General features: G+C 40.1%; 1 protein-coding gene across 1 annotated transcript in view; it reads left to right on the top strand.

The window, feature by feature from the left end:
- The window catches only part of LOC126925561 (probable serine/threonine-protein kinase dyrk2), a gene marked incomplete at its 5' end in the record, with an annotated part of 179,215 nt that overhangs the window by 56,681 nt on the left and 98,442 nt on the right, over positions 1-24,092 (top strand). Inside the window, one exon of the mRNA XM_050741249.1 lies at positions 11,419-11,669. Coding sequence (XP_050597206.1) covers positions 11,419-11,669 — 251 coding nt within the window. The remainder of the gene's footprint in view (positions 1-11,418; positions 11,670-24,092) is intronic.

Raw genomic sequence — 24,092 nt, 5'->3', positions numbered from 1 at the left:
ATTAATTTCTGTTTCCTAGGAAAGTTCGTCTACGCAATGACCGACGCTCTGTCGCTCATCGTTGCGCCATTACGTTCTATACCGTAAGTGACTTTAATAACAAAAGATCTACTCAGGTTGTCTCCTTTTTCGTTGATTTTTAACGAACGAAAATTAACGTGGATTATTGTTCGCATGCTTTATAACTCGAAAGAAAGATTTAACGTCGTGCTGTGCTTTATGAAAAAATTTATGTAAAATTTTGTTAATTTTATTTCGAATTTTTCGGGGCTAAATAGCTTCAATGTAATTAGAGTTAACGTTATTAAATTTAATGTTATTGCAGTTGCATCAATTGTACGACTCTTTTCGCTGATTAATTTCTTATTCAAATAATGGAAATTCGCATTTAGTTACGAATTCAAATAGTAGGATTTCATTTAGTAGGACGATATTAATTAAAATATACATATAATTACACATTTTGAATGACGTTATAAATTAACGAATAAAACTGTTTTCGGTGGAGAAACTTAGTTAATGAAACAAAGCGTATGAAAATATAAATTGCCAAGCGGGATGGCTGTGATTTATGGTGTGAACAGGACGCGTTTCTTCGAGTATTTTTCGAGAACATGTCGTGTCTTTGGCGAACGAAACGATGGATTCTCGGTGTTCCGTACCGAAGTCGTATTTGCATTTTAATTGGTTTTTCGACCTGTTTCAAAGTAACTACCAGTTAGCGGTTCAGAGTTTTAAAAGTTTCGAATTACCCCTGGTGAAAAAAGTTTTCGAACCTGATTTGCGGTTAATCTCCAGCTGCAGATCTCTAGCTGGTGTAGCAATATAACGAAGATGAACTTGCAATTAATCTGTAATGCTATCATTATAAATACAAGTTGCGTTATTAAATCGTTATAGTCACGCACTAAGCTATGTGATTATAGCGAAGAAATTTTTATTTAGACGCGATAACGTGACATTAATTTACAACAATCTTATCTTTAAACTTCATACCATCTACCGTGATTCCTATTTATTAGAATAAAACGTCGTATGAAAATTACTCGAACGAATGACTCGACATGGTCAGAAAACATTATAAATCATTTACAGAAAATTCTTTGAATAAACAGTTTTTTGAAAAATCCGTCCAACGTCAGGCAAACTCCAAACGAAGCACCGTCGTTCTTCCGTCTATTTTAAAAACGGGACGAGCATCGCCAATCGATCGGCGATTACACGCGCGAATTTTTCGATCGACGCGTCGCGTCGCGTCGCGTCGCCGCTGCACATGCTCGTCGCGTATTTGCAATCTAGTCGCGCGACATTCGTCACGGTTGAAATGCAAAAATCGCGGAAGTTCTCGCCATTTATCGTCGGTGCGGCCATCGAGTCCGGTCAGACCATGTATTTACGGATTACAACACCGGTTAATTGCCATATATTTTCTGCCTGCGAAACGTGCCATTTGTATGTACATCGACCGACACGGTTGCAAGACTGCGTAGAGAGAGAGAAGGGATCAGCACAAAAAGAGTACCAAAGGTCGCACCTGCACGCACCTCTTGATTACGACACCGCGTTGTCCACCTACATAACATCGGAAATACGTGGTGACGAGTATTGCATAACGAAATGACGACGAGTCATCCGCCTGTCCTCGTGTCTCGTTTCAAATATGAAAGACAATCGTTGATTTAGGATCGCATATAGGAATTTTCATTTTCCATTTTCCAAGTAGAATATGTCACATATACACGAGTATGTACATATAATATAATATCAGATAAATGGGGAAATTCTTCCTAGTTTTCCGAATTGTTATTAATTATACGTACATATACAATCACACGTGCATGTACAATATACAAGATATAGGTAGTAGCTGACGAAAGTATTGGAACATTTTTACAAATGTATCGTGTGTGTTTTACGAAACATTTTCAAGTTTCGTTATTTCATCGTGTCACTTTACAGTTATGTAACATAATATGTACATGTATGAATATTTTTTACTTTCGTGAATCACGCATACGCATATGAAAGCTAATATTAGAACGAAAATTGTTGTTTGGTAGTGTGAAAGCTGAAGTGAATTTCAATATTGAATTATACGATTTCAGAATGAATTATAGGAATTCTCAGTGAGTTTCTTTACGCGTATACGTACGGCTAATTAATGAACTCTTTTCTATTAGAATTCTCTCGCATCTTCCGATCTTATTCAAAGAATAAAGAATATCCAATGTTTTCGATGATTCTTATTCATCTACCAGAGATTATATTAGGTTGTCCGAAAAGTTTCTTTCGTTTCATAAGGTGATAATGGATGATCAACAATTTCTGTTTTATATTATTTTATCGAATTAGGTATGATCCATTTCGCTCTATTTCTATTATTATGTTCGTGCATAATTCGATAAACTAATATAAAACAAAAAACATTGTGCGTCTATTATTTCCTTATAAAACGAAAGAAACTTTTCGGACAACCTAATGGATTGCCTGCTGTTCGCGGCTGGTACGTGATACGATGAAGCCATATGTTGGTCGATGGTCGACGAAACGACCGTGTTAATAGTAACCGTGAAAACGATAATGGAGATTAGATGGCTGGGAGACAGAGATTTCCTTTTCGAGGGAAATGAATTGGAGCTGTTGTAGAGATGAGATGAAAAAGACAAGCGGGTGGATTCTTATTGTACCTACTTGTAATTATTGGATTTTTCTGACTAAAGCGTCCATTGATAGTGACATGGATACAATTGTTTTTGATATCTTGCGAAGTAGCTAAGTTTTCTTAGATATTTTTTGAAAATGGAATCATTGGAATTTTATAAACAGCAGTGGTGAAGTATCATAATCGTTTCTTACGAGAGATACTTTCGAATTGTTTCTCAAAAAGAAAGAACAAAAGAAAAAAGATTTTTCTATTAACAATTCATAAAATAGTATTTTCTTCGTGGTTTTCAGAAAGAATTCAATCGCGAAGAATCGAAATTATACATGAAATTTAAACTTAGCTTGCAATCTACTTTTATTAAATTTGGACCGTAATCGATATCGCAAGCCAAGAAACGAACCCATCCACTGAACATTCTCTATCCAATCTACATACTTTCCAGCTTGAATGATCAGTAAACTCGCTCTGATATCCTGCAAGAAAAATAGTAAAACCTCATATAGTATGTAACTTCAATTACTACAATTGGATCTATCGTCTACTTCAATTGGATCCAAAGCATAGTGCAAAGCCAACATCGTACCTGTCTTTTTCATCAGGAATTTTTTTAATACTTTAATATGTCAGTGGTAACTTCGTTTCTTGTTTTTTTGAAATTTTTAAAATTCGACCGATGTATATCTGATAAATATAATTTCATCAATTTCCTCCGCTTCGTTTCACGTAATTAACCGAGTTTGGCTAACAAGCGGCTTCAGCGATTCCCACGTCGCGAGTCGTAGATTTATCTTCGTATAAATCCGAGCGGAAGGAAGCAGACATTTACGATTACTGGAACATTTTCAGTAAGCAACCCCAACGTGCAAATTCCACTGCGAAATTGCCGAAGAAAAGCCGAAACTGCCGATCCTCGAAGATCACGTTCGCGTACATGGGCCACAATATGCGACACCCCCTGGCGGATTGGCTTCTATCGCGCGGTGCATGCACGAGGCTGGCGGCCATGCGTCGTGCTTAAAGTGCATCTACGCAGACATACGCTGCTCCCTTGCTATTCACGTGTACATATATAGGTAGCAAGGGAGTCGGTTGCGGCAGAAGAGAGGCCTGGGTTTGGGGCCCGTCGCGTGTTTTTGCCCCCCGTCTGGCCCCCACCGCAGCTCATCGTTTTTTGTCTGCACTGCATGCGCTGCACCGTCCTCCTCCTCCACCTCCTCCACCGCCTCGTCCAGCTTTCTTTTCCGCTCTCTCACCCCCTTTTGCTCGGTCGCTACTCCACAATGCAAGCGCGTCCACTGCACCGCACCGTCGCGGCGCGGCGGCCTAAGTGCGCGCACACGAACCCACTCGGACGACTGGTGCGCATACAACCGGCTCGTGTAGAGTGTGTGGCCGCGCGTTACGAGTTACGAACCAGGAGGACGTCGACTCGTTGCACACGCTCGCCGGAGGCCGAAGCTCCGCGCGCGCGTATGATCGGAATTGAACGCGGACTGCCACGCCGCGCCGCCCAAAGGCTCACGAAGCCTGCGAAACGATGCATCCGAACGATCGTCCGGATGCACCTGCTCTTCTTATGCGGTGTCGTGTGGACGAGGCCCGTGTCATGCAGCATTGGATGCCGTGGAACGCGAAATACGAGAAATTCGGAGCGACGATGTATAACGGAGAACTGAACGGATTAGGCAAAGGAACGGCGAGTCTCGTTTCCGATAAACGCGATATAATTACACAGATAAGCGCGTCTATTGGCCGAAAATATCGTGTACTCCCTCTCGAAATTCCTAGATTAATTACCCTCTGTTCTGGATGAAATTTCGATATGGATTACGAATTTGAAATTACACGCGCTGTTAATGAAATGTTAATAAAATGTTCGGTACATCGGCTAGTTCCTTTGACGTACGAAATAGAAGATGTCATTAGTTATGTTATTTTAGTTATAGTTTAGTTATAGTTTAGTTGTATGTTATGTTAGTATTTTTGTGCGTTTATGCAAAAGTACAGAGAACGTATATAGATAGTATAGAGAAATATATATGTAAAATGTCGAAAAATGGAGTAACCGTATTAATTTTAGTAGACAAAATAAATTAGGTGTCACGTAGGTTCCATTTCTTTAGTAGTTGAAAATTTTCATCGCAGTCGAGTTATTAGATCGGCAACGTCCATTTGAAATATCCATTTCTATTCTTCGATCACCCAAATCTCTTTCTTTTCAATCTTTTTACCCCTGTATTTAGATATACATCGTTACATGTCATTATAAAATTCTCTCTATCGTTTATACTATCAATTATCTGATTTTCGCATGATCGAGCCAAATCTGAGTCGTTTAAAATCATGCGTTACAGCCTGATAAATCCATTACTCTGGCTCTGAATCTATGACTCTGGTAAATCTGTTTCTAAACCAAACTTCAGAAAACCTCAGCATTTCGATTAAAATTGATATTCCTCGAACAAGTATTGACAAAGCTATACATCCGAAATACGAATGCAGCGAAAAATTGTGTTATTTCCTCCTGTACGCTACCTTTCATCAAAGTTTAATCTCTTTACACTCTTGTCACGCCGGTGAATCAGACCTGACTCATCCTGGCGTTCCGTCCAAGTTTCATGATTCGAGCGGATATCAGCCGCGGCTTCGACGGCCAATTTGAATGGATTTTCGGTCGCGACGGCCGGCATCGATTGGAACGGTTACGAGGCGACGCTGTAATTTTTAGTGACCGGTGAACGAACGCGGAATTGGCCCCCACGGATTGCCCGCTGCGACGGATTTTTCTGTCGCGTCGATCGACAGCTTTTCGCTGGTTCGTTGGTTAATGTGTGTACCAATCTATATGCTACGCTGCACGAATGAAAAATTAGGTTATGACATCGACGCGATTCGTTTCGTCCTTCTCGAATATCCATATCTTTCTTTTTTAAAGTTCTTTAAATTCGTTGTTATAACTATGTTTCACGCATCGTCGATAAAAGCCCGTAGAAGATACTCGTAGATTATCGATACTTTATTGACAAATTTTTAGTCTGAACAATGTTATTATGTTTCCACGATTTGCTTTGTTTAATTCGTGACAAATGTTCAACATATAGAGTGACGTTTTTTTCATGCGAAGCTCTATTTTTCGACGGCGTTCAAAATTCGTGCAGGTAAATTTTTGGCAATTTTTGAGTGAACGTAATTATGCTTCGTACGTGTGTTACGAATACTCCTGCGAATTTCCAAGGTACGTCCTTTCTTCTCAGTTTCTCTTTGTATCCTTTTCTATTCGTATTCTCCTCATAGTATACGAGAGAAAGAGAGATTAGACGTGGTTTTACAAGTGAAAATCCATCATATCTAAGTATATGGATTATGGTAATTCAAAATTTTATTCCGAAAATCTAGACTCCTCCCATCCAACTGATTTCTATTCGGTCTCGAATATCAAACTCGAGTAATACATAAATCGTTGGAAGAGGATCAGTGGATCGTGATCCAAGTCTGTCGCCGTGTCCATGTCGGGCCTCTTGGAGGATCCTCTGACTTGAGAAGGACGCTGAAAGACTATAAAAGAGTCGAAGGGACCTCGCTACCTGACAATCCCTTTTGCATCAGCCGCTAGAAAAAGGAAGATAGAGAGGTACGTTACGAGCTGTCTTCGGGGATCAGGATAATATGCCAAGATTCTGTATTGGCTCACGATAGCATATGACCATTTACCTACGTGGAACAATTTTATTTATTATACGTTTTATATACCTAAAATATTTCGAAATTTCATTGGTTCTACAGCGAGACACGATCGTCATGATTATATCGATGAAATTGGAAATCAATTTGGAAATGTGCATAGAAATTACAAAATATTTATTCTAAATATATACTCGTTAGAAATGACAATAACTATCTGAAGCACATAATAAATGTTAAAAACAATGCCACTGAAAATTCATGCTTATTAACGTAGGGGATAATTGATCTGTATTGATATGTATCTTGTAATCTTCTTTCTACACACCGCTGTACTTATTGTAGTACCTACTATACATACTACTTAATCACAGGCATATTATATTTAGTATTATGTATTTAATAGATACTACATATGTACTTTCGTACGACTACAAAAATTTCACGGGATTATAATATTATGGGATTGAAGATGGGATTGAAGAACCTGCTAAAAAGACTGTTCGTTGATAAATAAGAATACGTGGCGATACTTTCCGCTGTATATATTTTCCAACTTTCGTAACATAATCGTGATAGTCGAGTGTCGTAACAGTGGTAACAAAATTTTAAAACGTTTCGTATGGCGCACATAATATAATCGTAAAAGGTGTCTAGAGATATTCGAATACTTTCACGAGCCTGTCTATGTACGGTACGCGGCAACAAAGTTAACTCTCCTCTTCGTTTTCTGAAATTCAGAGTCGTGGTCGGCATATACGATCTCTGCTCGCTACTCACAGTACTCCGACCAACACGAACAACAGTTGGCTCGCGCGGAGTCACGAAGGTCGCCTTTCAAAACCTCTTCAGGGAAATCTCTGGCCTCCGCTCCGCCAGGAAAAAAAGCCTGCTCTCGCCTTTGATCGCGCGCTCGACCGGAATGTCGAGCGTTCCTCCTTGAGAGACGGAAGTAAACGATCCTCGCAAATTGCCAGCGTCCCGACACCCATGTTCCAGCTTTGTTCTTTTCCCGTTTCTTTCCGAAAGGAATACCAGTGTAGAGATTCGGGGACAGGCTAATGGTGGAAGGACCTTCGTCCTGTCTGGCTATCCACGCGTGGCGTCGCGTCGTGACGCCAGACGTCCTAAACACTCCGTCAAATATTGACACGGCGAACGTTTGGCGACTTGGACTGCTGCGAACCAACCTTCGACAGAACACCACCACCTTTCTTCGTAACTTGCCGAGCTGGCTCGTTTTGTTCGAATATGATAGCAATGGAGGGTGTGGTGAAGGTAATAGGGATCGAGGTATCTTTGCTTGGACGTCTTATTTTTAGACTATACTTTTATATACGTAATTGTAAATTACGAGGGTTGACATATTCTAAATATTTCTTGTCCTTCTTGCGTCTTCTTAATTAGCCTTATTTCTTCAGTTATTGCGTGTTTGAGTATGTGATTCTCAATGGCTACCATGATTCAAATCGCTAGCTACCAAGATGATTTCTAGGAATAAAGCGAATCTAGCAATCTTCTTACTTACAATCTTCTACCTAATTTTCGTTCCTTACCTCGAGCGTTGCTCGCAACAACACTGGACTTCTCTTAGGATACAAAAAGAAAATACTACTCGTAGGCAAATAATTTTCTATAACTCCGCGATTTTCAGCGCTGGTGCGCCGCAAGAATTTTTACAACGCGTAGTACCTGACTATTGACTTACTGGCTTCTCTTCTCTTACATTGTCAAATAAAAAGCTACAATAGCCGCCCATTCACAGCGTGAATCTCCTAACTCGAAGCAAATATAGTATGTTGTTTGGTGTGCCGCAGAATTTTAATTAAAAAATAATTAGTATATGCGTGCCGTGAGATGAGAAAAGGATTCCCTTCGTCTATAACGTATGACTTTTCGCCATGATCCTAAAGCCGTGTTGTTGGATACGACTCGTAGCATAGTGAATGCCGCGTAAAAATTGGCGAAGCAACTTCGTTGTCGGAGAGATCTCCGCTCCAGCGAGTTTTCAGCGTCGGTACTCGAGAGTCCTTTGTCCACGTCCACGGGCATAGCGACTGGTGCACGACCGTTTCGGCCAAGTTTCAGCCAGGGTCAGGGACCTCTTTTCGCCCTCTTCTGCCTGCTTTTTTTCGTCGTTCGTTGCCGAGCGTCTCGACGTGACCACGAGGCCACGGGGTGCTGCACCGTCGCGACTCGTAGAGCGTTTAACGAGCGCCTGGGTGACGAGCAGTTCAAACCGTTGAACCGGCGATGATGAACGTTGATAAGGTTTTATGGTCGTGTCTCATCCTGTCGCACCAATCGCGACTGCCACGTCCTCGTATAAACACACACACACACACACCTATACAAACACATATACATATACACATAGTTTCTGGCTCACCTCTTTGGGTACACGGCGAGTTACGACCGTGTGCGACTCGTTTACTGAGTATCGCCGCTCCCTTTTTATCCATCTTGCACCTTGCCCTTCTCATGATTACAAGACAAAGATGTTGCAAAGGTTAGAGCAGAAAATAGAACGAATTTTATTAATTTGATCCTGGATAACGTCGTTACAAGGCTGACGAGAGACGACAGCATCAATTATACTTTGACATATCACGATTACATGTATACATGTAGGTATATGTATCTTAGACATAATGTACATACTTCCGTACGAGTAGAACGGTTTCGATCAATGAAAATGAAATGTGTAATAGAATTTGATAGAAAACTGTCTGGTAGAAAAATAATAGTTTATGCAAATATTTTTTATAACCAATGTTTGCAAGTACTTGTAGTAGAACTCTGTATTAGCCACTCTGTATAATTTCGCGATATTTCGTGTATGGAAGCAAAGCTAGCTGAGATGTTGAGCTCAGGACGCTGAGCCAGACTATAAGAAATTTTCCAGCACCGTACACTTCGTGAATAGGGAAAGGACCCTGAACATGGAAACTGCCCAGGTTGAAATTTGCTGCCTCTGAGTCTTTTTCGCGCATCACGTACGAAATTGACCGAAAACGGCAAGTTAGTCGACACCTTTTGCTACCACGTTGTCGTGCCAACGACCACGCTACGGCTCTGTTCAAAAGCTTTGGCTGTACGTCTGTTTGAATAATTCTTCAGAATGGAATTCGTTTACGCATACTTCAGCTTCGTCAGACTGCCATTGTATTTATCGAGCGTGTTACACGATGTTCCTTTCATTCGCGATCATTCACGATTAAACAGCAAATAGTGTGATTTTGAAGGAACAAGTAGGACTCGGTCTATGCAAGGATCTTTCATGATTCTTGGAGAAATGAGATTTGTTTACATGTGTAGCGGCACATGAGTCATAGGACGATCCGGTTCGAGAGTAACTCATGCTGTTGTTTTGCCTGCGAGTATCAACGCCGTTTCTATGAATTGCACTGTCAATACCACTTAATGACAAAATCCACAATCACTTAGTTGTCAACCCAATACAAGATTTAAAAGTAAACAAACTACGGACGAAACAATATCGTCGTTATGTGTAACCATCAACCGGAATCTAATACAAACTTTCCGGTACCCCACTACCGACCTGCATAAATAGACGAACATGGACTCTAGTACGTTCATAGCCAGTATCATTATAGTGAAACTAACAGTCTAGGAGTCTATCAAGCGGTAGCATCGTGCGAGCAACGATTACGACGTAATATACTAACTCTTTATTTTCTACTTAGAACGATTTTTAGTATATCTGACCATCACAATTGTTCACTCGACTTATTATTAAACAATTCAACGCGTTTAATATCCACCACAGATCGAATGTTCTCCATTAATGTCGCTATGATTTAGATTTCGAATCTACTTGATACACGATCAACATCGCTTGTTATTACTTTTCTTCATGAACTTTCGAACTGAAGGAAATCAAAGAATTGCGATAAAAAATTGTATTTCGTAAAAATGAAGACAAACATAAGCGTAGACAAAATATAAAATAGTTTCGTTTACCATCTACAATTGTATAAAAATATTACTGTTTATTTTCCGCCTGATGAATAAATAGCAGAAATTGATAAAGTTACAGTAAACAGGGACTACAGACGTAATAAATATATGTAATAAAAATATGAACGTCTCTCGATAAATTTCATAGAAATGAAGTCACTCGTTCGCTCTAGTTTACTCTACCAATGCATCCCGATATCATTTTCTAGAGCCACACTTATCTCGAGTGATATTTCACCAAACAACTTCTAGATCCCCCAGGAAACGGCCTGGGAAGAAACGTTACCGTGGTAAAAAGCGCTTATCACTTATCACTGTCCTACAGATTACGACGTAGACTATTCGCTTCTCGGTTGAGCAAGTATGCGATTGATCGTTTAGTTTTCGTTCTAACGACTGTGCCGTCGAAATCTTTAGAAATTCTGCTAATTTTACGATAATATGCAACATATAAAAATTCAATAATTAAGAAAGCCAAGTACACGTACACCGCGTGTATTTCGTCATACGTTTTAATAACAAATGTTTGTTTGATACCGATTCGTATGCGGATAACAATCACAAGTTCTGAGAAAGAATCTTTCGTAATATAATTCTTCGTTAATTCGATATATTCCGTACGAAAGTTAGTAATTTAATAATCAGTGAATAATAATTCATATTTATTAGTATTAGTATACATATACGTATGCAGAATGAATAACGACAATGAATGTGTTAAACATCGATTCTAACGAAAAGAAAAGCGACTTTTGCGCTATCATTCTCTGGAAAATACCGTAGATGTTGGGCAAAATACTAATATTTAAGAAAAGACTATTTATTAAAGAATATTTAACTAATATTAATTTAAAGAATATTTTATTAAAGAATATTTAAGAAATCATAGAAACTGTTACAAGTATAAAAGGATCATTTTTAGCTGGAGATTAAGAGTCAATTAAACTGCCAATTTTTATGTGTCTATGGAGAATTTACACAGTGCACGTGATATAGAAAAAAAGAAAAAAAAAAAAAATACATAAAATTATTTCCATAGAAAATTAGACAATTAGAGCTTCGAATTTTTAATTAGAAATTTCTGTTGACAGTGAACGCGAGTAGCTACATAGTGTCAGTGGTGCTCGTCTTGGTAGTCGGGGCACTGGTGGGTGTCCTGGCGACGGTATCTCATCATCTTCATCATCGTCGACTGCTACTGCACGAGCCAGCCTCCGCCTCGATCTTGCATCACCATCGGCAACATCATCACCGCCATCACCATCATCATCGTGAGGAACTCCCAGCGTCGCATCAACGACGTCTCCTGCTGCAGGACCACCACCGTCACCCTGGCACACCGGTGCGTGAGTTCTTTTCCATCACTTTTTTCCTTTTTTTATCCACATGCAAACACGTAATTTTACGATATTAAGATAGCTATGAATTCATTTTGAACAGTGATAATCGCACTCACCCTCGCAAACCGGTGAGTCCTTTCTTCTTTTTCTTTTTTTTTCTTTTTTTTTTTTATATATATATATATAATATCGAGACATTTAGAGAGACTCTTTGTAAATCTTGAAATAATTTTATTTTCAATGTAAAGCTAGAATGTCGTTCGATTTGCGATTATAATATTAAGATATCTAAAAATTCACTTCAAATAAAAGAGAGTCCTTGTAGGAATGAAAAATATTCACGTTACATAGACGCGACGCGATGATTTAGATTGAAACTTGAGTTATTTTGAGTTTACGCCGATAAAAGTTAGAACAACATATGTATATCTAGGGTATACTCACTTTTTTATTAATCTATAGCTATAACTATGTTTTATTATTAGTTTTAATCAAAAACTTAAATATCGTCCAGTTCTAAATACATACGATATTAACGTAATTAAAAATTCGAGTGATATTTAACATATGTATATATGTATACGATCAAGACTGAAGATGTTCTTTTACATCATGAAATTCTCAATTCTCAGAAACTTACTTTAATTAAATAACAAGCTGACTGCAAGTTTTCATGTCTATGCAATTATTACGTTGAATGATTACTCGATTCTATTACAATTTCATCTCATTTTTCGTCTAAATGCGTTCGACTAAATATAAGACACAGTTGGAAGGATGACGATAATGTTCGCGAATCAGGTCAAAAATCAACGTTTCAGTGGATGAAATGTTTATCATCAGAGAGAATCGTATCTTCTATCATCTTGTTATCGTTTGACTTAGAGTTCGCCGCTACTGCATTATGAATTTACGATATTCCATTATCGATACGATCAGGTGTATAAATATCCAGCGATGATCTAACAACTATTACTCCTAATATAATCGATGCTCTTTGAAACGTCACTGACATCGATGATTTACGATATCTCGGAGCAAGCTTCAGCTTCGCCACGAGTGAATTATGCGCTTTGAACAACTTTATATAATTCTATTTTCTTGATTAATTAACATGCTTCGGCAATCTTAACACTGTAGAACATGTTCTGCATTTTAAATTCGCGGAATGTACACTTCATAAATCAATCAATAATGCGCAGAATATTTTTATAGAATAAGTCGTTCTTACGATGCATAAGATAAACGTAAGAAGTTATTACTCGCTCTAGTAAATATTAACCATATATTCAACGTAGCTTGCAGCTTGATAATTGTGAGAATAACGGTAATCTGCAATCTATTAACCTGTTAACCGAGAGGGGCGAATTAATTCGTCGTTAGGATTCTAAGTTTTTTGGATATCGAAATTTCTTTATTCTCCTCTTTCGGTCTCTTTCATTTAGATAGGAATTAAAGAAAATTAACGGCCGATAGAAATACAAATGGTAAGTGATAAGTGAGATTAAGTGAGATAAGTGAGTAATGAGGTCATAAATCTAACTATTAATCAACAACGGCGATTGTATAATGGGTTTTCAATTTGTATAATGGGTTTCTCTAATGTATCCGTAATCTCAATACATTTCTCATACTTTGATAGGACAGTAACCTATGCTCGATGTAAATTTTTTTAATAACGCTGCATTTTTACTCAACCTGCGTTTTATACGCTCATTCGTTGCTTCATTCTTAACACGTTCGCTGCTATTCGAACTTCATACGTTTTTCCATGGGAGTCGCGATAGATCGAAAACAATACTACACCGCATCGTTCAATCTTCCCCAAATATTACACAAATATAAAATTATATTTGCGCAATTTTTAAGCGTTTCGTATCGGTGAAAATATTTCAGTTCCTCGAATTTTCCTTATTTCGATCGTCGTAAATCTATTTCGATATGCTTCGCCGTTCACCATCGTGGCAATTAACGCGCCAATGGGTCGACACGTGACTAATTTTACACCCAATACGACAATTTTCTTCCATCGACAAATACAATTTCCCATTTGACGAAGGTATTTCGCGAGCGTTGTCGACCTTCGGCGAGATTATTACGCGATTCGTGGAACGTCGAAGGCTGTCTGGAAAAAAGCTGCTGATATCTAATCTCGGTCGGGATGGTAGCGCAGCTGCGCCTATCTAACCCACATGTTTTCCTCTCGGTAGCCGTCTGGAAAACCAGACCACAGTTCTCGCGCCCACATTCCGTGCCTTCTCTTTCTCCGCCTCTTTCTTTCTTCCCTTTCTCTACCCTCCCCCACCTCTCTCGCTTTCCCTGTTCAGACTTTTTCTCTACCGCTGCTTTGTTCTTTTTCACCTTTGTTCTCCTCCAGACGAGACTTTCCTTTCCTCAAGGTTTCCCCTTGGCAGAGGTTCTTCTTCTCTCTGTTCACCGGTCGTGTCGCGTCGCTTCCGCGAACGATTTATTCGCAGTAGACTGCACGGTTGTCCTGGAGCATCCAGGCTTTCTAAATCGACTCTCATATGTCCAGAATTGTGTAACGAATTTCAGGAACGATTTCCATCGCGCTAGTCCTCGATGTTTTGGTGATCCGAGCACGTACGTTCGATCGAGAAATGTTATTCTCGTGGATAAATTATATATCATTGGCTTACTAGAACACCGATAAATATTATATTTCGAGTTTACCTGTTTATTTGTTTATATCGTGTTATTTATTTGGAAATAGGAAGGAGAAAATACAATAGTTCGCTGCGACGTTTGGTTCTGTGATGATATTAAGGGATAGTCGAGACTTTACCCTTTGCAACTTGTTGACTGATTTTAAACTTGAAAAGTCGTACTTTGCACTACGTTTGCTCGAAGTAATTCATTTCGATCAAAGAATCGTCGATCTTCTGACATCACTTATATCCAGGATTTTTAACACGCGGGGTGAGATTTGCGACCAACGGTGAATTATTCCGCTTAAAATTTTATCGATTCATAAATACCACACAATTTTTCTACCGTAAGAGAAAATCGATATCGCTAACCCCGATATTATTCAAAGTTGAGCAGTACAAGAAATCTTTTGAGAAACTGCATGGCAACGTTTGCAAAGACCATTCAACGCACAATTTGCAGTAAGCCAATTAACCCATGCAGTCTTGAGTTTCAACCTTGAAGTCTTCTCATCGATAATCAATACCTAAACGCTATACGCCCTTTTCCCTTTCTTTTCTTAAATCCTCGTCCGTTTCTCTTCCTTCGCTTTGTTCCGTCTGTTCAACTGGTACCGACGAAACTCCCCTCCTTTCTATTTCCTCCAGGTCATACCGCAACCTTTTTTCCCCGAAGCGAAGGAGAGAAGCGGTCCTTCGTCGTCGCTTGCACAAAAGATTTATTTGCAGCAGACGCGACAAGAGCTGATAACATCAACGTCGGAAACACGGAAGGAAAAGAGAAAGCTCGTGAGAAAGAGAGAGAGAGAGAGAGAAAGAGGAAGTGGAACGGATAGAGAGGGAACGTCCCTGATTCGATTTGTCTCGCGCTACGACGTGCTTATGTCCCTGACGTCGGACTTCCGGGACACGGGACGTATTGTTTGCCTCCGAGGACGGTTGTCGTTGTCGTTGCGTCGCCGACGCTAGACGTTATCGATCTACCATTCGCCTCGGTATGCTTACGACCGCGAACTCGTACACGTAAATAGAAATTAGTCGATAAATTTTCGGTTGAAGCTCGGGACCAGGCAAATGGCCATCGGTGGAGACCTCGATCGATTTAACCGAAACGCCGCATCGCGCCGCGCCGTGACACGTGACGCGCTTAAATCTTCACGCACGTGGCAATTTATATGGAAGTTTGGAGAGCCGGACGAAATTTCATGTTGGTTGAATGGTTTAGGAAATGCTTGGAAAATTACAGGTACGTTGGTAATCCAGTCGGCGGAAGATCGTAAAGGAAGATGATCGAGGAAGGAAAAAAAATGAATTATATTCACGTTAAAATTCACTTGCAAATTACTAAGATTTCCTGTTTATCGAAATTCCCAGCTAAATCCGCGCGTATCTTTTCGCTCCCTTCGAAACTTTCGAAATATTGCACATCGTAATATCAAGACATCGCTTGTTTTCTTTATTACACGTAGCCCTCTCGGACTTTGATCGACATTTCACTTATTTTTTAAAGTTTTGCGACCCATCTCTGGGTCTAATAAATTGTTTTTATTTTCATTTATGAAAACCAGGAAGAACTCACGAACAAGAAACGTATACTTGTACGTAAACTTATACTTGTTCGTTAATTGTTGGAACACAAAACCATCCAACCTGAATCGTAGACTGAATTGAAAAGACTGGAATGGTCGAGTAACGAAGCTTCTCAAATCGATGCTATCCCTGGATAGTTTCACTGAACCATCGTATCCCAGGCATTTTCCCGGCTAACCCGTGAAATCTCGCCATGGTGGATTAGCCCCGAAACCCCGTGGAACGAAGGTCGTTCGAGAAAGTTGCCAGTTGCGGGTTCTGTCGGCTCGTCGAAGCAACCCAGGTCCGCCCTCCCGTTTCGCGACCATTGTTATTCTAGATTGCATTGCAAATTAGATCACGGACTGGCGTCACCCTTCTACCCTCTCGTCTCGTCTCGGCCTGCTCAAGTTGCAACATCGTCGTACCTGGACTGGTTTCTCGCTACGAGATTCCTCCCTCCACGTAAACCACCTTCCATCCCTTTAGCTTGTATTTACGCCATTCCTACCCTCCCTCCCCCCCCACGTTCTTGCAAAGAAACGAACCGCGTTGCAAAGATCGTGCACACGACTACGGGCTACCGCCAATTCGCGTGGAAACTTGGCAAAGAAAGAAAGCGAATTGTTTTCGTCGAGGGCCAATTTACCTAGCCACCCCTTCTGTTTTTCTTCGCCGCTTCCGAGATAATTGTCAAATTGTATTTTCGAGGACGTGAACCGAATCGGGCAAGATTTCTTCCGATTTTAACAGGTTTAGGCAATTCTTTTTTGACTTGGAGATATTTAGGTGGGATATCCTTTTTTATTAACGTTCTTTTAGATATTTTTATAAAACGGTAGCCTTCATTGGCCGTGCTTTATGTCAAATATATTGTTACGTCCGGTGACTCTTTACATAAACCAGAATCCACCCCTCGGTCAAGACTAAGGAACTGTCATAAAACGTAAGCATTTTTATTTTACTGTCAAGGCTCTTAATTGTATAAAACATCTTCAAGACGAGACGTTCCTTATGGTTATTATTCTATCAGGTAGAAAATGAGAAAGTTGGGTTTCTCCCATGTTCAACGATCATTTCCACCCACAAGCGACCGGTGGTGGGACGACCAACCGCCAGTTTTCCTCAGCGACAACATCGTCACGGGACTTCACTGGTTTATCATCCCTAGATCAGTCAACATATGTTAACTGGGTTTTCATCCGTTGACGAGTCAATGTCTTGACTGGTTTCTCATTCATTGATCAGTCATCAGTTGTAACTTAATATTTACACGCCTCTGAGAATACGTCTACAAGCACCACGCGTAAATAGTGATATCTACAATGTTGTTGGAATAAAGTATACGTTATAACCTGTTACTTCAGTGTTATAATCAGTGAACTACCTCTATTATCATAAACGAAATAGAAAATCGACCAATTCGCGACGTCGATTAGCTAATTGTAACGAGAATTTGCGGCGAACGGTCGAACGCGTTTATCAAATAAAAAAGCGGTATTTTGTTATCTTCGAACTTAAGAAACCATTCCTTTTCTAACAATATATCTTAGACACCAAGCGACATCCAAATTACGAAACGTAAATTCCAAATGGAAGAAAAATAAGATTTAGTGTTTCGTGATTCTTAACGCAATCCTGTGACTTGAACTTCTTTCGATAATAATATTCGATACGAGGTACATATTGTTCCAACTGTCATATATTAACCGTTACTGTTCAACAAACAAATTCGTCTTGAAATGTAACCAGTCCAATCAAAAGAGACATTACTCTCCTTTAGACAGCGCTAACGACAAAGTACTCATGAACGATAGCACAAAACAGCAATTAGTACGAATGTCATCCTCGATCTAAACGGACGACGACGACTAAGATGCACTGAAAAACCTGAGAAAGAAAGTCAAATCATCGATTGAGTCGTAAACGTTTAATTTTGCTTTCACGTGGCGAAGAGTCGACTCATATCTGTCAGCGTCGACTCTTCTATACTCCATACTTTATGATCATTATAGGGGAAATGCACGTGTCAAGATCGACGTCTCGTGAGATGTCGATCCATTTCCAAGAGTATTGCATTGTCGATAACCGGAACTACATATGTGTCATCGGAGTTTAGGCTCGATGGCGGCCTTGAGTGTCGATACTCTTGTTGTCTGAGGTACTGGCACGGCTCTAGAGTTGCGGAGCTTACAGCTTTGGTATCCAACAAGGAACCCGACGCTCTGCTTTTGTTACTCGGGCTCACGGTGCTCAGTAGCATGTGAAAAGCAATAAGAGTTTTCTGAAAGGATCTGGCCATTGAATGGGCAGATCGACGAAACCTCTGGCAAGAAGATTGACAACGAGTTTAAAAACTGAACACCTGCGGCAGAATCTTTGCGAGATTCAGGTTTTCCTAAGTATTTTCCGGAGGTACGTGTTCTCTGGATGATCCCATCCGTGTGAGAAAAGCAAACGTGATATCGGTACGACTCGTAATCGATATCGTTCGACGCTGGTTCTGAAATGCATCTCTGTATTCGACGACTTTATTCGTCTGCTTGCGGTTCGTTCCACGGATCTGCGAGGTCCGTGGAAGCTTTAAGGCAGTTTAAGAGATCGTTGGGCTCGTTCCTATCGTATACTTGTGTTAGCCAACTCCGATAGCTAGCGGTACGCTGGAAATGGAATTTTCCAAGTGTTCGTCTGGCACGTGACCCGAATACGCCGGCTCCCTTCTGTTTTCTGGCGCGAGAGGAGATGCTCGACACGTGGAAGTGAAAGGTCGGATTTTCGTCGAACGTCAAGCTGTTCCGACGTTCCGACCGAAAGAAATCGGGAATCGTCGAATCTTTCCTCCTTTAACCACGATTTTTACATCGTACTGGGAACAAATTTATGGGTGTGGACTTGCTCGCGTGGAAAAATGCTTTTCACGGTCTGGCCTGGAATTTATTTTACTTCTCTGGAGGGAAGGAGCTGGATTAATTGCTATTGTTGACAGCGATTGGCTTTTCTGTATCGTTTCTACAATTTTATTAGTTGTACATTGTATTAACTTTTTCTAAGACAGTCGAACTTGACCGATTCATGCCGAAATTCTATTTTGTCGTTCGTTTCTGACTTTTACGAAGTACATAAATTCCGCGATACTTAGAAATATTCTTTCTCTGTTGTACGATAATTCGTTGAACCATATGTTCGACATTATGTTCTTTTCTCAGCAAAAATAAAATTTCTTTCCGAAATCTCGGTGTGAAATTTCGCCTAGGACGAAGGATTCCACTGTATCTAACTGTATGCGCTATACATTGTTCTCTCTATTTATGTTATAACCAGATTATTTATCGGGTACTCTGATTCTTTATGACCGGCGCATACTATTATCCAAGTAAAGAAATAACGTTTCTTTTGATGCTTTTGAATTTCAAAAATGGAATTTCAAAAAATGGTGAATTTTATAAAGTTAAGCATTTCCGATGGTATGGTGAAACCGAAAGGATCGATTAGTATGAAAACTTCGTGAAATTGCCAATTTTCTCATATTTCATGCCGGTCTTAAAACAATAGGAAACAATAACCAAAATTCCTCCTATAATCACGATGTACATGTATAATTAATTCTCGGCGGATTTCGCGTAAACAAGAGCGAACATCCCGAGGTCACGTTCATTTCCCAAAACCCGTTCCTCCACGTGGCTTCCTCTTCTAGCTGCTTACCCGCCTCGGACAATCATTGATTTATTCGCTCGAGTAAATCCAGCCGGGGTCGCGCAGCCAGTAATTAAATTTGATTTACGAATAAATAATCGATGTACCCACGCACCGATGATTAATGAGCAAAATTAATACGCGTTCTTAATTGACCCGATTTAATTTCACGTTACGCGTATGTATATAGCCGTATATATACGTCCGACCAAACGAGACAGCCATATCTATGGGTGTGTACATTGAGCCGAAGCAATACGAGAGAATACAAGAAAAAAGAAAAAAGGTATATAGCGAACAAGGGATCGAAAGATAGAAAGAGAAAGAGGGAAGCGAAAGAGAGCAGAAGACTTGAAATGGCTTCCAATTATCCGGCGCGTAACGATATTGGCGATAAAAAATATTAAAAAGCAAACAGAAAAGAAAGAAAAGGGAAGAAGGAGAAAGGTGTGTCGTGGCAAGTAATGAGTGGATTTTTCTGGCAACGCGGTCGCTGTTTGTTCTTTGCGTTTCTTTTCGATACGCTAACGTCGCGACGCTTTTAACTTGAAATTCTCGGATTTTAAGAATTCCGTACCTGCGACTATTCCGTAGGGATATTTGCGGAGATAAAGGAATTCGCGTATACATTCACGTAACGTAGGTTATTTCATTTCATGGTCATCGGTTGAATCGAGCGTTTACAGTTTTGGCGGGAAAATTCAGAGATCGAGGGACGAGGAATCGATGATTACGAACGATCGATCTCTCGAATCGCATAAATTTTCGAAGACATTGTAGCGATACGAAGTTTGATTTCGGTTCAGAAATTCGTCGTTCTCATCGTTTCTTCTGTTTCCTGTAATTTCCGAATAATAATGCACGAGTCGAACGATCCGAACTCGCGACATAATTAACGATGATTCTACGAATGTAGGAACGTGCGTACACTTTAGACCTTCCAAATTCCAGCTGACCTTCCCAACCCAAGATGGCCGCCACGTTGGCGGTGGCTGCCCGAGGGGGCAGGTGGGCAGAAGTAAATATTATGTCTAGCGCTATAGCGGGAGTCTCTGGTTGCGGCAAACTGCGATTGTTTTTCTCCTACCTGCCTTTCCTCTCGTCTGAACCTGAACCATGAAACGGTTCGTGGTTCTGCCCAGACGAAACTTCATTTCGCGATTCATCGATCCATCGATCGATCGATCTCTTTCCCCGTAATTTCTTTTCATACAAATATTTGTTTTGTCGTTTACCTTTAAAACAGCCGTCCATACGCAAAACACCAAATGATACAAACGATTCTTATTCTCCGTACTTTAATAATTGTACCAATGAAATTTCAAAATGTTTCGCATAAAACGCTACAATTTAATATGTTTAACGTTTGATATAAAAACCAGTGTGTTTATCACGACATTTGAATACCGATCAATTAGAAATAAATACGTATATCGACGTTCGTATCGCTTACTATCGTTTAGTTCGTGTCATATGCGCGATACAAATTTGATACTATGGAAATTAAGTATAGAGAATAAAAATCTGATAAAAAGAGCGCTTAGAGCCATAGAAGATATGTACACGTGCCAATGTACACTGTATTTGTAACCATTTATACCGTAACCTGTCGCGTGTGCATACACGTACATTTGTAACGTGTCTGTGTAAAAGCGGTCGAACAGTTTCACGAGTCTGTGTACTTGTTTCATCGTTTGTACATCGTTTTACAGGAAAATTGTCAAGCATCTCGATCTGAAATCCCTTCGAGACGGCTATCCCACGCTTTCCCCAAACTCCATCGGCGCGCTTTCGCCCAGATGGCTGGCAGCGAGGCTGTTTACGATTCCTCTCTCGAGAGACGCGGCTCAGATTTTTCTCGTTTCACGGTAGCCGCGTGTCAGCTCGCAACACCGTCGATCATGATTCTACGAGTTGCAACGAGGTGCGGAGGCGCACCAAGTTTTCCTCTCTCTCTCTCTCTCTCTCTTTCTTTTTTCTTCCGCGAGATCTTTTTTCTCGTTCACGTCGCGATCGCGATGTTCTTAGGAATAATAATAGCGAGCGTGCTCTCTTAGAAGGAAACTACGTGTAGCAAGAACCCGAGAAAGACGTCAGAATAGGAGGGAGTCACGTACACGGCGGTCTCGTCTCACCTTCGAGAAAACCTTCCTCGTCGTCGCGACTATGTGGCGTCGTCTCGCGAACGCGTTTTTTTCACACCGATTCTCGCATTGCGTTCCTCTACGCTCTAGACACCAGCTAGACTCTAGCTCGCGCATCTGTTCTCGTTTTGTTCTATACACAGATCGCAATTTTCCTCGTTCTAACTTTCTACGTTTGTGTGTTTTTCCGCGTGGACGCACCTTGCAACACCCGATGCTTCTTCCTTCTTTTTCTCTAGTCTTGTTTCTTAGGATTCTATGAGTTTCTTGCGTTCGTTGCTCTGATACGTTTAACGATAAGATTTCCCCACACAGATTTTCCACCGAGTATCTTCCAACGATCATCGCGTTTAGCGGAAAATTCTTTGTTTTCAAGGATGTCGTAGATATCGCATTTATTGCAGAGTACAGTGGATTTACTTGTATCCGTCTTCTTACAGTCTCGAGATCAGGCCGATGACGGAGGAATTGTTAAATTTTCGAAATTCTATTTCGAACATGATCTGATCAGATGTCGAGATGATTTGGTTCTGGACCTTGGATTTTGCAGGATGAAATTTGAACCCTCGAGAGTTCTTGAAGCGTACATTCAATCTTTAAGTTAAGAAACATTTGCTGACAGTTTGGAAAGTAATTGTATTTTGCAATTGTAGTTCATCGGCTGGAAACAAGTAGACGAAGATTCCTATGTCTTTCTCTTGCTTAATACGAATATTTAGAAAATAAAATCTGACTGAATAAATACAATTTAGGTGAAATTTGTGTTACTTGATATTAATTTAGATTCTCTACTATATACAGTATGTTTATCAACTGCTCTTATTGTAGGTACAGACTATAGGACTGATTTTTCATCCCTTGACGAGTCTTGACTGGTTTCTCGTTCATTGATCAGTCATCAGTCAAAAAAAAAAAAAAAAGGTACAGACTATAAAATAAGAACAAAATAAATGCATATACTCTGAAACACGTTAACTCTAACCATTACACGATAGTTACCTATGATTCAACAGTCTCAATTAAACGTTAAACTCGTCCAAAAATGACATAAAAATATTTCATCGAAAAAGAAAGAATGTCCAACACATTGAACTTTCTTTACTCGAACGATACGTAAGAAAAGAGGGTTATTTTCTGTAACTTGTGCCATCTATGATCGATCATCGGGGGTTGCCATGTGGCACGGAACGTGTTAAGTTGAGTTACTCATCGATTAGCGAAACGACTGGTCGACGAGGGCGTCACGAGTCACGAGCGCGTTAATTTGCACGTGACGAGAATTGGGAAAGCACAGATCGACGAAATCCCCCGTTGTTTTCGAGTACCTCCCACCTGACGCTTTCCGGTTCGCGGAAATCACTTGTTTAACCGGGCGTCGCTTTTCGGTTTCTTGGCTTTCATTCGCACGTGAGCTCACTATTCTTGTCGCACACAAGTCAGGAATTATCTTGGAGACGGTGTGTCAATGTTTTTGTTATTACAGAAGCGCGACCGCTTTTTTAAATCGTTCATAAATAAAGCTGTGAGTCAGCTCGACGAGCAGGCGGACAAATTTTTATCTCACGCGGACGTGGAAACGAAACGACGCGACGACGCCTCGTGGGAAAAATCGTGCGTGAATTGTCGCCCAGAAATCCTACTTTCGCTCCTCTTTATTAATCTTTCGTACAGAAATAGAACATTTTTTGAAAATCTTTCAAAGCCGTGTATTTAGGAAGCTTTATTTTAGAATTTAGTGACGTTGAATTCTTTTCGCGAACGTCGGATAATGTTGCGATCGATTTTTGTGACATCAAAAGACTCATTCTTCGTGTTAAATGTACGAGAGTATATTTTGATATTTTTCTTCAAACAAGATATATCCTACTCCTCGTGTATGTTGTGTATAATCGCTGAAGAACCGTCTGATCATTTTTAAAACAAACTTAAAATGTCTTTTTTTTTCTCTTTTCGCAACTCGAAATCTTATCTCCTTTCACCGCCAATCTCAAGCATTGAGTCTTACCATTGGTACATTCGCCACATTCGAAATTCATACTATCCGAAAATATATGTACATACGTACGTATGTACGTTCACATGAAAATCGCATTCTCACAAATACGCGTATCGTCAGGTGAAAGAGAATAACTAACAAAGAATGTTGTATAACGAATATGCATCATCAAAGTGGAACGTATCATACTCTATACATAATCACGATTAGCAAGCTCATACAGACCTAATGAAATCACTGTTACGTCAAATTACCTGCTGTTACGTATGTGCACAAGTCTCGAAACAATTCTTTGATAAACGAGATTTTTCAAATTTCGAATCCAAGAAAATTGATAATTTCTTTGGCAAATGT

Source organism: Bombus affinis, chromosome 2, assembly GCF_024516045.1.
Source record: "Bombus affinis isolate iyBomAffi1 chromosome 2, iyBomAffi1.2, whole genome shotgun sequence".
In the NCBI taxonomy this organism is placed as follows: domain Eukaryota; kingdom Metazoa; phylum Arthropoda; class Insecta; order Hymenoptera; family Apidae; genus Bombus; species Bombus affinis.
The sequence above is the reverse complement of the archived record's forward strand: the minus strand, read 5'-3'. Positions and strand labels throughout refer to the sequence as shown.